We start from the raw sequence: 15855 nt of genomic DNA, 5'->3' as shown, positions 1-15855 counted from the left end.
GTTCCACAGATGCCGCAGACCTTCCACAGTCCAAACTTGCAAAACCCACCGAATTGTTTTCCTCCGAAACGCAGCCGGGAACACAGGGGGAGTCCCGCCGCAGACCGGCTTCCCCTGGAGGCCGCCAGCGCGCAGGCCCGGCCGCCCCGGCACAGCTCGGCTCCCCGCGCTGCCGCTGGCGGTAAGGCAGGACGGGCTGCAAGCGCCCGGTAACGAGAGAGCGGCTCCCCTCCAGCGCGGGGCGCAGAACTCCTCTGAACGCCCTCAGTTAAAGCCCACCGTTCTTCAACCCCCTCCGCTCTCGGGGCCACCCCACCGTCCCCGCCGCGGCTAAGCCGGGCGCGCACAACCCGCCCTCCCCACAGTCCCCCACCTCGGGCGCGCTGAGGCGATGCAAAATGGCGGCCCGCGCGCAGCCCCGGCGCCAGTGGCCGCCCCCCCGCCCCCCACCGCGCAGGCGTTTCCTTCCCCGGCGGGCGGCGCCTCTCACCGCCGCGCTGGGGAGGGGGAGCGCGGTGAGGCGGGAGGAGGCCGAGCGGCGGGGACCGGAGCGTCCCGGGAGCAGCCCGGCACCTGTCTCGCCGGCAGAGCCTGCCGTTGCGCCCGCAGCCAGGTGTGCGCCGCGCTGCGCCGTGCCCGCCGCGGGGGCGGGCGCCATGGGAGGCCCTGCGCCGGGCGGAGAGAGCGCCCAGCGAGCGGGGGCTGCGCCGCCTCACCTCCGCTGAACCCGCCGCTCCTCCGCGGGGACCGGAGAGCGACATGGACCGCCCGCCGCAGCCGCCAGCCGCCTCCTAGTCCCACAGCAGCAGCTGTGGGGCGGGTTGGGCATGGCCCAGCATGAGGAGAGCGACGGAGGGCAGCGCTACCCCGGTGAGGCGTCGAAGTTTCTGCGTGGCTCTTCCTCCTCGGGCGGCAGTCCCGGCCGGGCGGCGGGTTGCAGTCCTGCCGGGGCTGGGCCCGCGCTTGGGGCCGGGGGGTGTTTGGTGGCACCTGTTGGGGCGAGGGGCAGAGCCCGGGAGGGCAAGCGGGCCGCTCCCGGGGCGGGCCGTGCCGGCGCCGCCGCCACTTGCGCGCCGGGCAGGCGGCAGCAGCCCGCCGGCGGTGAGGGGCTCGCCGGGGGCCGGCCGGGCTGCGGCTCGATGGGCGGCTGCTTGCTCTGCCCGCCCGTGGCCACCTTAAAAAGTTAGAGAAGCAGCTCGGCGCCGCCGGAGTCTTCACCGAGTGGTTTAAAGACCACAGAGGAGGGTGAGCGTTGCTTCCGCAAGGCTTTGGGGAAAGGCATGGGTTGTGGGGTTTTGTTTTTGATTTTTTTGGGGTGGGGTGTTTGGTTTGTTTTTCATTAAATGAAGGTCCCCAGCTGGGAAACCTTTGCAGTGTCGGGGCAGCCTCAAAGCCTGTGAAAAGGAAGCAACTTTCATCTCGCTGCTTCTCTTTCTAGTCGAAGTCTAGGCAATTCCCAAAGACCAAACAAAACTACAACTAACGTTTGCTGAAGTTCTCATGATGCTGCTACTAATTTAATGCGGCCTCAGATTTTTCAGTAATATTGCTGTGGGGAGGGAAAAAGCCCTGTAAACTGCTTCGGGAGCACAGGCTTTAGAAGAACACTGTGACTCATTTGTATTGCCTGCCTGACGTAGCAAAAAGGTGGAAAAGTGGTGAATGGTTTACTTAGGATCGCTCGCCAAGCACTCCTCTCAGAAGCCAGATTTGTAAAGCTCACACTTCGTGAAGGGTGCCGGCTGGGAGTTAGATAAAAGACTTCTTAATATAAAAAAATCCCAATTTACTTCTTTTCTTTTTGCCATTAAAGTTTTGGCAGTGCTTACGTATGTAGCATTAATCTCTGTATCTCACGCTTTATCGACAGCTAGACTTCTGTAGCCTCAGGAATTCTTCACTGTCTGCAATGCTGTGGCTGTTAGAATGTGAACATAAACAATCTGAACCAAGAATTGTTTAATAAACAAAACTGGGTTTGATGCTGTCCTGCACCGAGGTCACCTGCAGTTGCACTTGATAGCAGCGGTGTGTTTCTTGGTACATGCAGCAAAAATATTGTCAAATGCATGGAGAGTATAAACCCTTATTTTTTAAAAAATATGTTACCTTTAAGAAGAAAAAAAACCAGTTGCAACTTCATAATTGAGGAAAAAAAAAATTAAAAAAAAAAAATTGCTGGCAGAGATAAGTGTTGAAGAGACAAGGTGTGTGATAAGAATTGAGCTATTAACTCTTTGAGAACTGAGCAGTATATGTAAACCATTCGTTTTCTCATTCCTGTGAGGCAAGAAGATACAAAGCCTGTTTTGTAGATAGTGGTCTTACCCTTCCTTCTAAACAAGTTCATTGGCTAAATTGCATTGCAAGTCACAGCAAACTTGGAAGAACGTGGCTTGAGTTGGCATCTTTCTGATATTTGTTTTATTCTAATGGTTTGGCATTGGTGTTCACTTTCCTTAAATTTTACATCAAAATCGGTTAAAAAGCCATTTTATTCTGGATCTTAGAAATTATAATCAAATACAACTTGTTGCCGCTGTGTGATTGAGTGATACGCAAAGTCAAAATCTGTTTTAAAGCCTCTGGTTATTGTCAGAACATGCCTTCTTGCATGTCCTGTTCAGAATCTGGGGAATGTAAGGCCGTGTGGACAGCCATACTGGGACGGACCAAAACTCCACCTGTCAGACAGAAGAATCTACCTGGGAGAGGGCCTAAAAGTAGGACTAATGTACGTTGATATTTCCATGAAGTTCAGACACTTGCAGTTCAGGGACTTCCTGCGTTTCTTTTTGGTTAGGAATCCTCAGTGATTGTTCTCTTTCCTGAGCTTACATGTAAACTTCTAGCATCCACAGTGTACTGGGCAAGAAGTTACGCAGTTCAACTACCCTTTGCATGAATAGCTACGTCCTGGTGTTAGTTTTGAACCTGGCTACAAAACTATCTGGTGCCCCTTAGCGCTTATGTTGGAAGAGTTAATGAGTAAATAATATGTACTTACTCTCATTACCACTTGTGACCTCGTCTGTATTTTCCTATCACCCTTTCCCTTGCTACCTCTCTTCTGGGATATTCACACTTAGATCATGGTTCCTATAAGACATAGGATGTTAAGACTTTACAGATATCAATTTTATTTTGATTATAATATATTTAAGTAAACCATGGGGATTGTGAATGTTGTGCAGACAAAATTGCTTATTCTTTATTGGAGCACACGGCACTTAGTATGTTTGACATCAGTTGTCAGATTTTGAACTTACCAGTGAGGCAGCTAAAATGAGTATAAATATCACTTCACTACATCCTTAAAAACAATCCTACAACAACCTAATGCAAAATGAATCAAGGAGTTCTCGCGTACATTTTTGACAGCTGATTATATCTCAAGTTTTCATTTAAAGCCCTTGATGGGTATACTTCAAAGCTTCCCACAGTTTCGCTGAACTGTGTAAAACCTTTGTAGCTTGTTGTTGCATAATTTGCTCCAGCAAGCTATAGCTGTTAGATACTTCTGCATTTGCTGGTTGCCTGTTTAAAGGATCTCTTCCTGTTGAATTTCTTGCTTAAAAAAATCAAGCCAAGTTAAAATAGCTTCAGTACCCCATGTGGAAATTTATTTTCACTTCTCTTTGACCTCTCTTGTTTGCAGAATTGTTTGGTCTCTTGAGCTGCTGTATTTACTGGCTCTTCCAAGGCTGCTTGAATGTTTACCGATTTGTAAGCTTAGTTGAGAAGAGCCATGCAATTAAACTAAGGACTGGCTGCTACTTGGGAAAATCATTGCACAGAAGTGAAGGAAGTCACTGAAGGACTTCGTTATGGGAACATGTTTGTGCTATTTACCCAAATAACATCAATGTTCTCCCTGACTGATTAAATTTCTGAACTTTGTTTTCTGGACTGCATTGTCTGGATAAGTATAAATTGTGATGAAGCAAACACCTGCACCCTTGCTTATACGGTTCCATTGTGTGTGTGTGTGTATGCTTTAGAGTCAGGTTGGGGCTGGGTGGGCTGTTGATTTAAAGAGCAATATAATGTGTACGAAGGGGTAGGTGAGCATGGGGAGGAGAAAACAGTCAGACTTACGTTAGAAAAATAAGTGAATCCAAGCAAGAAGAGCAGGAGATCCAAGTATATGAAGCAGTAATTATATCACTGAATCAGTTAGGTTAGAAAAGACCTATAAGATCATCAAGTCCAGCCATCAACCCAACACCACCGTGCCCACTAAACCATGTCCCCCAAGGCCATGTCCACATGTTCCTTGAACACCTCCAGTGATGGTGACTCCACCATCTCCCTAGGCAGCTTATTCCAGTGCTTCACCACTCTCACAGTAAAGAAATTTTTCCTAATATCCAGACTAAACCTCCCCTGGTGCAACTTGAGGCCATTTTCTCTTGTTCTATCGCTTGTCACTTGGGAGAAGTGACCAACACCCACCTCTCTGCAACCTACTTTCAGGTAATTGTAGAGAGCGATAAGGTCTCCCCTCAGCCTCCTCTTCTCCAGACTGAACAACCCCAGCTCCCTCAGCCGCTCCTCATCAGACTTGTGCTCCAGACCCCTCACCAGCTTTGTCGCCCTTCTCTGGACACGCTCCAGCACCTCAATGTCCTTCTTGTAGTGAGGGGCCCAAAACTGAACACAGTGTTTGAGGTGCAGCCTCACCAGTGCCGAGTACAGGGCCACGATCACCTCCCTGCTCCTGCTGGCCACACTATTTCTGATACAGGCCAGGATGCTGTTGGCCTTCTTGGCCACCTGGGCACACTGCTGGCTCATCTTCAGCCGGCTGTCAACCAGCACCCCCAGGTCCTTTTCTGTGGGGCAGCTTTCCAGCCACTCATCCCCAAGAAGCCTGTAGCATTGCATGGGGTTGTTGTGACCCAAGTGCAGGATTCGGCACTTGGCCTTGTTGAACCTCACACAACTGGCCTTGGCCCATCGATGCAGCCTGTCCAGATCCCTCTGCAGAGCCTTCCTCCCCTCAAGCAGATCAACAGTCCAGCCCAACTTGGTGTTGTCTGCAAACTTGCTGAGGGTGCACTCAATATCTAATGCTCCATGTTATGCCATATTTGTACACTTTGACTATCACAGTTGATTTCGTGAAGTAGAATAGTTTGTTGCCTGTATTCACGGATTGTTGTTTAGGGTTTTTTGTTTGTTCGATTTTTTTGCTGGCTCTTGCAATTTAATTTAGTGAACAGAGAGGTTCATAATGTATGCAGTTTGTATAGTAGTTATCTCAAGACATAATTTCTTTAAATTGCAGGGGATGTAAGCTTTTCAAACCATGGTAATGTGAAAAAAGAAAAGTTACTATGGCAACTATTATCAAAGTGTACATCTTCACAAGCTTTTTAGTCAAAACAATACATTTGAAACCTTAGGTATCCAAAAGGTTAGGCAATTGATGCATTGATTGATTTGGATGGGTAGTACATAATTGGCTGTTAGAAAGTTCTGAGAAGGTCTAAAAGACAAAATATCCGGGGTTGTATCTACTTGACTTTTCCCTACACTTAGGAGTGGATTGAACTGGAGTATCGGATCAGCTAGTGAATAGCATTTGCGTAGTAAGCTAAAAAGTTGGTATAGCATACGAAGTACATTTGGATTCATGAACTTTTCATGTGACTGAAAGCTTGTGGAAAAAATCGTTACGGTTTAGACCAGTGGAATATGTTTGAAATGTGTTTTCTGGCACTTACTGCCTGTCAGTATCACAAAGCCAAAGTGTATTGATGGGCTCAGATCTAAGAACGGACAGTGTGTCAAACCCTGGTGTTTGGCAGGGCTTAGGTGCCATTAGCCAGTGGTTTGAAACTTCTGGGAGGAACCAGTTTTCCCATATGAGATATTTGGCTTTTGGTTTGGGGTTGGGTTTTTTTTTTGGTGGGGGTGGGGGGCGGGGGTGTGTGTGTTTGTTTTTTCAAAGCAGAATGCAGGGAGGACCTCCTAGAGGACAACGGGCACCTTTAAGTGCTACACTTGAGAGAGACTAGGATACCAGAAGCGGGAGACGAGGCTTCAGGAACTGGAGAAAAATCCATCTAGAAAGCAAGCTGTTTGCAAGATGGGAGGAGTATTCTTCACTCCTTCACCCTTAGCCCAGAGTGTTTCAGAGTGAAGAAACTGAAGTAATAATGCACATATTTGTTCCGCCAGCTGCTGCAGAGTAATTACATTGCAAACTTCAGCAGAGCTGTAGATAATTTAACTATTCATAGAGAAAGAGAAGATACATGTAATGTCACAATAATAATCGTGTAGTGTTTTAAAGGGTCAGTAGCAGTTCTGGGAGCCAGGGCAGCAGTCCTGATTCATGAAAGGCTGCAATTGCCCATGAGGACATTGCATCTAACCTGTAGCTCATACTTGACTGCCCTCTCTTTAAGGGTCACTCAGATTTAGACTGGAAGTGGGGCACTGACTGGATTAACGGCCCTGCTGGCAGCCCATGGGAAGACAGTGTGAATGTGTATTGCAAATACGAAGGATAGTGATCCTTGAGTGCAGTAAACCCTATATATTTGCAAGTGTCAGTTTTACTGTACATGCACTGATGAAGTGCATCATGTGTATTGTCAAAACGTTGACTACATGGATAGCTTTATAGCTATTCAGATTTTGCATCTCTTGTTTAATGCAAAACTGATATATAGCTTTATAGCTATTCAGATTTTGCATCTCTTGTTTAATGCAAAACTGATATATTATACATTCTATTTCAGTGACAAATTTATTATCGGTGTTATGGTTTCCAGAAGTATGCTGAGAAATTCTGTTTAAATGACACTTAGACCAAAATTCTGAAGTGTTATGGAAACAAGTTTTGTAGCCCCCCCCAAAAATAAATTTCAAATATTTGTCTTAATATTGATATGAAACATTAAAGTACTGTGGTTTTTATAGAACGTAATTTCACTCTCAGGAAACGTATATGAAGCAAACACTGGGACACAAACTGCTTATGAAAAGCTTTTCATGCTTGACATTTTCTAGAAGCCTAATTAAGTTGCCATTGTCCTGCTTGTTCAAGCAGGGGGAAAGGGTAGTAATCATGTGCAAGAGAAGATGAGTAACTTTTAACTAAAAGCCTAAATTATGACAGGACTGAGTGTATTAAAACAAACCCAACAAACAGCCAAGAACAAACCACAACCTTCCTGCAAACTCATAATCTTGTCTTTTCTTTCTTTTTAACCAGTTACCAGTTGGGCCAAGACAACTGATGTAAATTTATCCAGCTCCTTAAATGGCTTGAGCTTCATGGGAATTCTGGACACAAGAGTGGGCAGCGGTATCCAGGGCCTTCAAAACTTGAACTCTGGGACCCCAAGATCTCTCTCGTTGCCTGAGTATGGGCCTGGCCAGCTGTCCAGTGCTGTGGAAGATTGTCATAGCCTTAAATCAGTGGATTCTGGTATTCCAACTCTAGAAATAGGAAATCCAGAGCCTGTTCACTGTAGTGTGTTAAATGTGAAGAGAAAGCAGTCAGAACCTGAAATTGTGCCTGACAGGGCTTTTCAGAGTGCGTGCATGCTGCCGTCTTATGTGCCTCCGCATTCTCTGACTTCTGAACATGACCATGCTGTGCGAAAATCCTCTACTTTCCCAAGAACTGGGTATGACACTGTCAAACTTTATAGTCCAACTTCAAAAACTCTGAATCGAAGTGATGATATCTCTGTCTGTAGTGTTTCTAGTCTCAGCACAGAACTGTCAACAACTTTATCAGTTAGCAATGAAGACATTTTGGACTTTGTAGTCACAAGCAGTTCAAGTGCAATTGTGAATCTTGAGACTGATGAGGCGCACTTCTCGGATGTTACCCTGAATTCCACTAAAGAGACCAATGATCAGAGCCAGCAGGAGTGTTGTCAAGAGACAGACGTGGACAGTAAACGAAAAATATTGGGACCTTTTACAAACTTCTTTGCCAGGTAATGTTTCTGTAAAATATATTTGTATTTTAACGGTGAGATTAGGTAAGATCATGTGAGAAAGGTCTTGTGTGATATTTTACTTTGAAAGACGTAATAGCTTGCTATTTTAATTTAAATTGGTGTTAACGTATTTTTTTCTGTTCCAAATTAAGTCGGCAAATATTGCTAGGGATTAAGGCTTTGAATCCTACTCTGTATTATCTTTATGATATATGGAAGCATCTTAAATTTTCTTAAAAGATTCCTTCTACGTTACAGGGAGTTCTGAACAAGGTTGTTTTCCTCTGAACCAGGGTTTTTTTCCTGGTTTCTCCAGTGATGCCTTTTGTGATTTTTGCCAAGGTCCTTAATCTCATGTTCCATAAATAGGTAGATATAGGTAGGATCCATACCTGTATTGAAGAGTTTTTATATCTAAGGATTCCTAAGTGGTCTAGTAGTGACGGAGTATTTTGTTGATCAATATAGGTGCGTGAAGCTTAAAATACAAATACTTGACAAACTCTTGTGTGACTACTATGATTTTTCCAAATCTGTTTTGTTAATAATTTTTTCCCTTTATTTTTGTATGGAATGAGAATATCTGACATTTTGTCACTCAATTGTTGAAATTAAAGCATTGGCCACTCAAAGCAGTTATATGACTTCTTCTAAACATGGCCCTTGTATGAACGGCAAGGTATTCTAAATGCAGATACTCAGTGAAAGTGGTGAATGAGGAAAAGGACTAGTCTACTTTTGGGGGTTTGGGTTGTTTGTTGGTATTTGCTGGGTGTTTATTTATTTAAGGCCTTCATAATGCCTCCTATTTTTAGCATGTAGTGTCTGAAGTATGATATATTTTGAAGAAACAGTTCTAGAAATAAACTTTAGACATAAAGCAGAGTTTGCTGTATCTAACCTGTTTTGAACATGTGATTGCTTCAGCTAATGTCTTTTTCCTCATGAAAACTTGGTTTTTTGCATGAGATGAATAGGCTGATATGAATAGGCTGATAAAATACTTAGAGAACTGGCAAACATCATTCGTTGAAAGGCTGCCTTATTTGCAAAGCTTAAGAGAAGCAATATCTTTAGATCTACTAAACTGGCTGAAGCCTTCACTGATTTTTATTCTCAGGTTAGAGTACTGTGCAGCAAAACTCCAGTCAATCATGTTTGAGCTGCTGAAGCTTTTGTGGACCTCTCTCTGTTTGTTGCCATGGAACCAGACTTAATTCTGAAGCAGGAGGCTTCTCAGCACTTCAAAGCATGAACTTTTGTTACCCATTCTGGTAGCACAACTGTTAACTCAAACAAATGCTGTCCTTCAGCCTGGAGGGAGCACGGTGGAACAGGCGTATTTAGGCCCTGCTCAAAGTAGAATGTTTAACTGCTTCTCAGCTTTTCTCATCCGACAAAATAAAGAAATCTGTCCAAATTCTGTTCTAGTGTAGTCTCTAGTGGTTTTGCCAGTGTTACAGAAACAGTGGTACTCACTAGACTGAGCTTTTTAACCTGAATCTTTTCAGGTACATTGAATTCCAGAGATCGAAGGCTGTCCTTACTACCTTTTAAATGGGGAACAGGTAATCTTGATCACCATGCGATGTCATGAGAATATGAGGATTAAGTTCAAACTAGGTGATTGACTTTGAAGTTCCAGGTGCTCTGTCTGTAACCTGACCTTTAATATCCTTCCCTTTAACATCCACTTTCTGCTCTGTTTTGAAAACAAGAGTAGCTCACTTTTTGTCTGTACTTGCACACCACACACCCATATTTTATGCATCCGTTCTCTTACGTCATGCGACCTGGTGGTGAGTTTCACAGGTATTGAACAAGCAGGGAGCTTCTGAGGGTCCTTTGGTGCCACAGGGAATGCTATCTATATTTATGCTGTCAACATTGTTAAGGATCAGAACATGCTGTTGCTAGTTTTTTGTTGATATTTGCAATCTGCTGTCCATGTGGTTGTAATTGCTTCCTCTAACGCTCTCATACAGTCTCTGTTCCATGGAGTTCCTGTAGCCTTTATTATGTATTATGCTCCCTGGATTCCCAGGGCTTAACTGAGTACTTCAGTAAATGAACTTGGGCCCTGCAGTGTTTTGTTTGAAAGTAACCGACTTCTAGGGGCCTTCCTAGCTAGCTCACCCTGCGCTGTGTGCCAGGGTTTGTGTACAGTGTTAGACGAGGAGGAGGCATATGGAATAGTATCTTTGAAGACCAGCTTGCTGAGAAGGGAGCTTCTTAAAGTAGTTTGTAAAAAGTGCTGCGATATTAGGTATAAACAAAGTCCCAGAGAGGAGCATATTCTTAGCACCTCACTCAAGTGAAACTCCTTTCAGCACAGAGAGTCACAGTCTTGCAGGTTAAGTGCATAAACCTTCCCTTTTGAAAACCAAGGATGAGCTATGGCAGGAGAAAGCCAAATTGCTATGGCTTTGGTCAGTGGCTGGCACACTTGTGTACAACATGGAAGAACAAGCATCCGAGTGGTTTATACACAGCCTTTCTACTTTCCATCAGCCTGATGTTTGTGGGGTAAGGCTGCAGTGCAGGGGCTCTCAGCCTTCATCTGCAGGTTAAGATCTTTGAGGGCTCCTCTGGGTAATGGCATACAAGTTTGAACCACTGAGAGCGAAAATTAATCAGCTTAGTTTTTGCTCAAGTTCTTGACATTTGGTAAAAGAAGAAACCTTGCAGCTGTGCTTGTATTGAATCTCATCTGTCATCTGAGAATGTGTTAGTTTCTCTGAACTTGTCAAGGCCAAGCTTGCTCTGGGTATGTCAGTTAAGATTTGTTGGCTGCCTGTAGACATAATACTGACAAAAATTAGATGCTGCCAGTGCTTGGTCACATGCACCTAAGCTGCTTACATATCAATTAAGGGTAAATCTTCTATAGTATCAAGAAGATGCTTAGAGAAGCACCTGCTTTGGAATGTAAAATTATTTCTTAGCACTCCCTAGATTTATTTTTCTTTGCGAGGCCTATGCATGTGTGCACATGCACTATGCATGAGGTTGTGTGTTCTGTATCAGTTGTGGCAATATCTGTGGTGTGTTATGAAGTGTTGGTGTTGGCTTGGGGCTGCAGTTGAAAATTGAGTTATAGAAGAGATCGAAGAGAGGAGAACCCTGTTGGCTCATTGCCTGTCAATCCTGGCACCTTCAAGGGCAGGTGGGAATGGAGTGCTCCTGCCCTGCCTTCATGAGTACTGTGGTGAATAAAGTTTCCAGGACTGCTCCTCTGGCTCAGTTGCTGTTTCTTCAGCAGTTTGAGACTCTGAAAGGTCTGGTTGTTTCCTCAGGTTGTTACATGCCTCTTTGGGTGTGGCAGGAAGATCCAAAGTGAGAAAAAGAGACCACTTTCCTGCTTGTTTACGCATAGCTTTCCTCTTGAAAGAGCTTAAGGCATCACAGGTACAGTGCTAGGTGGAGTACTAGTGCTCTCATTAGGCTCCAGGTTAGCACATGAAAATGGATTATTCCTTCTGAAAGCTGTAATGCTGACTGCTGACAAAGAAACCTGACATGTTGGTTGTGTCACGTGTACTTGTATCAGCTCTAAAAGGCTGGAGGTCTTTCACATAAAGCATGAGTTTGAATTAATTTCCTTCATTTGAATATATGCAGGAACTTGGTTTGAGAAACAGTGTGAGCGAATAATTGGCTGGGAGAGTACAGAGTCAGTGGCTTGTCTGTCCCTTTGCCCTAGTGACCCAGAGTAGCGTAAGTTAATGAGCTTTACCTTTGGACTTTGCTTCTGTACAGCACTGCTGAAACACAGACTTTTTAAATGCTCAGGGTTTTAAACAGCTTTGCTGAATAAGGATCGTTGTGATCTTACTGTAGAAGATCCTACTTTTCATTTATTGTTTTCATTTGTCGTTTTGGAGAGTGAGGATGAGGCTTTTTATGGTTACATGCAGAGTGACCGTAAAAAGGACTAGGACTATGTTCAGTTAAGTAGTAAACCATGCAGTTCCCTTCCTTTTGAATGGACTACAAGAATCTTCAGTCTTTACTTAGTCCACTGCTCTGAATATTGTCGATTTTTCCAGGAATCTGGATCCTCTTTCTTGTCAGGCTGCTCCTGGAAGTTTTTGGTATGAATATTCTAAGTAGGAGGATCTCAGGAAACCTCTACGGAGAATAGGGACTACATGTAAAATAAAGGTCTTGAAGAAAAATAATACATTTACTGTTTCCAAAGATTCTGTATTTCTGAGAGAAAGCTTCTGAAGCAGGATTGCATCCTATGCCATACATAGAAGCACAAACTTAGTCCAGACTGTGGTCTTACTTCTAGTCTGAGAAGAAAAAGGGCTTAAGTTTCGCCATAATAACTACTGGTTTCAGCATTAAGTCTGAAATAATGTAACTCATACATTTATATCACATACATACACGTACATGTTTTGAGGTGAATGGTCACACTTAATTGGGAGTTCTGAACTTAAGGAATTAGGTCCCTAGATACCATAGATAAGTCAGCTGCGTTGATGAATAGGATCCTTTCATAATGCCATTTGTTGCTTTTAATGAGAGGACAGCTTATTGTACTTCTCTAATTTTGGTGTTAAAAGGAAGGTAGAATAACAGGGAGCATTATACTGTCGATTTCCCGCTTTCATCTCTCCAAAAAGGGAATTCACTGACCATAGAAGGGAAGAGAAAGGATTAAAATAATTACGATTGATTAATCTGAGATATTAAACTTTATATATGATCTTGTCTCCTCTTCTGTGCATGTTTTATGTTAAATGAAGCCTATTAGAGCATAGGCTGCTCAGGAGGAGACAGGCTGAGAACAGCACTGAAATGTGTAGCAGTAGGGGCAGAAAGAGCTAGATGTGCTGTGGGGGAGGGTACGAGTAGACTGCTTTTAACCACAAATGAACAAAAACTAGCTGAGCTGCAAGTGGAGTTGTCCAGAAACTGGGAGGAAGGACTCCAGAAACCTAGCTTCTGATGTAGGGAACCCGCACGGGCACCCAGCACAGGCTGCTTCACTGCCCTGCGGGCCGGCTGGGCTCCCCAGTGCTGCGATTGCCTGAGCCCCTGGGATTCACTCTCCTGTTGGAGGGAAAACAGGAATTTGGTGGCAGTTTTGTCCCTCCCCACTGCTTTATCTGGGTGCATTTTGAGCTGATTGGCAGTAACCGGCATTTAAAAGGGTTGGGGAGAGAGGAGGCGAACGAGCTTATGTTTCAGTGATGTGGGAAGCAGCATGGGCACCGAGGATCTGTATTAACAGATGATGCTGGAAACAGTATTTCAGCAGCCCATGAGGCGTGCAGGTATACTCATCTGATGGGTGCTTTAGTCTTCACAATATGGTTTTGAATACTACTTATTTGAAAGCCACTTTCCGTCTACTTGAAACAGAAGATTGGTGGTCCTCCCCTCATCTGTACTTAATATCACATCTCTTTGTAGAACAAAAGAAAAGTTGCAGAATTTTTCTGAAATAAACATTCTCTCTCAAAGCAAATCTTCCACAGGTGCAAAGTTGGAGTTCTACAAAGACAACAGCCTTTTCTTTTGATAAACATTGAAAATTGTTGAATGATACAGTTTTCAGAATTCCTGTCCTCTAGTTCAGTGTGTCAAGTTTTGAACTTTGTCATGTGGCCTGTTCTACACTGGGTGTTGAACTGAAACTGTCCACATTACTTTTAATACCTATTTTCCCCTTATGCGTGAAATAACGTAACTTTTGTTTAGAATTACTGTTCTGTTAGTTCTTCCTTAAATTTTGCACTAGATCTTGTTTGAGATGCGGCTCTTCAGAATAAAGGGAAGTTGCTTCTTCAGATAAAACCTGCTTTATTTAAACTCCTGTTTGTGCAAAACTGTTTTCAGTTACTCAACAGTAAAACTATGAGGCTTGTTGAAGTTATTTGTTCATTATGGAAGTTAAATGCAAATCTGCTCAGCAGTACTTGAGTTTTGGGATTTTTTTTCAGTAATGGTACAAAACTATGCAGTAAGTGAGGACATAATATGATCCATTTATTATTTAAAATGAAGTCAAATGTGTATGTTTCTTTTCTAGGGGCTGGTGGGAAGCATTACAAAAGTCTCACACCAGCTAGTGAATGAGATTTGTAGCGTAGGTGGGTGTTGTATGTTGCTTGTGGCATTCAGCTGTAACGCTTTTTTGCCCCATTCCTTCTTCATCTCCTGTGTGAGGCTGCCTTTTTGGAAAGCTTGCGGTTGTTCAGTTCTACACATTCTACATGCTTGCTTTTTAATAGAAAGAGTAAGAATTACATACATTTTGATAGATGTATACAAGACTTCAGAAACTAATTCAGATGAATGAAATTAAGGTCTGTTTTCATTCTGATTCATTGTCTAATTGAAGGTTTAGTGAATTAGTGTGTTAGATGGACTTCATCTCTTCAGTTGATTCGCAAGACCTTTCCTAATATTTCCCTGTGTTAAAAGGAGCTGTGAGAAGAGGTGGATGGGCACTGAGGAAGAGGGAGAATATCACCAGCACAATCACTGCCATGTGACACTCTATCTCTCTCTCTCTAAGCAAAATACCATTTAATGTTCAACTGACTTCATGTTCCCTCCCTTACCAGCAATATCAACTGTTCTAAGTTATTGCAAGTGTAGAAATGAGAAGAAAAAATTACTCTGACTGTAAAGTGTACTTAATTCAGGGTCAACATTGTGAGGGAATGTTATGTAGGCTTAGAGATTCTGAAAAATGCAGCGAGCAAGGTGAAATTAGATGGAATAAATATCAAATCTTGCTCCTTTATTATTTTTTTCAATATTGTCTCCCTTCCTTTCCCAGTGTTACATAATCTGTAGGGAAGTTGGAGTCAACATTAACTTTTGTTTTTAAACGTATTTATAAAGGCTCAAACAAGAAACGGTCTGTTAATAAAATTCTATGTATGGATGAATACTTGTTTAACAGAAATAGTATGTGGAGACCATGGGTTTTCTGGAGCAGGAATATGTGTTTTTATGCCTTGCTCTGGATATTCAGGGTTCTGTTAATACTGAGTTTGCTAGCAGGGAAAAAAAAAATCTATGAATTCTTCTTTATGAACTGTTAATCTTAATTTGGGCATTAGTTACATTGCTGTTTTAAGGAGCTATCCATATTAAGCCTCTCTTCCTAGTCATTAAGTGCCTCAGAATTTTTTGAGCCATAGGTAAGAATAATACAGAAAAAACCCCTACAGTCAATAAGGAGTCATTCATACCTTACATTGACAACTTACAGAATAAACACAATAACTTGCAACGATCATGAGGTAAGACAAGGTATTTACTTAGCGTTTGGACTCCCCTTTGTGAGCTGTAGCCTTTTGCAAGTATAGAATCACAAAACAGTTTAGGTCGGAAGGGACTTCTGGAGCCATCTGGTGTAACCTCCTGCTCAATGCAGGGCTGACTTCAGCACTAGATCATGTTCCTCAGGACCTCATCCAGTCAATCGTGAATATATCCAAGGACAGAGTTACCACAACCTCTCTAGGCTACCTGGTCCAGGATTTAGCCACCACCACTGTGATTTTTTTTTTTTTCCTCCCCTTTTATCCAGTTGGAATTTACCTTGCAGCAGCTTGCTGCTTTGCCTCTTGTTTTTTCTCTTTGCAGCTCTGAGGATGGTCATCCAGGCTAAATGAAACCACCTCTCTCAGCATCCCTGCTTGTATATTGTAGGCCTCAGCACCCGGCCATCATGGTGGTCATCCATTGGACTTCCTCCAGTTTTTGATGTCTCTCTATTTTAGTCCAGGGGCCCCAAACTGGGTACAGATATAGTCTCATGGGTACCAGGTAGAGCTTTTAATAACTTTTTCCTCTTGATCTTGCTAATACAACCCAGTCCATGTTTAATCTTTATTGCTGCAAGGTCTTACTGCTG

General features: G+C 43.5%; 1 protein-coding gene across 1 annotated transcript in view; it reads left to right on the top strand.

The window, feature by feature from the left end:
- Positions 1–827: 827 nt before the first annotated feature.
- TBC1D14 (TBC1 domain family member 14) overlaps positions 828–15855 on the top strand; it is a 71148-nt gene continuing 56120 nt past the window's right edge. The window contains exons 1-2 of the mRNA XM_059817569.1: positions 828–870; positions 7229–7964. Of these exons, the coding sequence (XP_059673552.1) occupies positions 828–870; positions 7229–7964 (779 nt within the window). The remainder of the gene's footprint in view (positions 871–7228; positions 7965–15855) is intronic.

Source organism: Gavia stellata, chromosome 5 (assembly GCF_030936135.1).
Source record: "Gavia stellata isolate bGavSte3 chromosome 5, bGavSte3.hap2, whole genome shotgun sequence".
NCBI lineage: Eukaryota > Metazoa > Chordata > Aves > Gaviiformes > Gaviidae > Gavia > Gavia stellata.
This window is presented reverse-complemented; position numbering and strand designations above follow the sequence as displayed.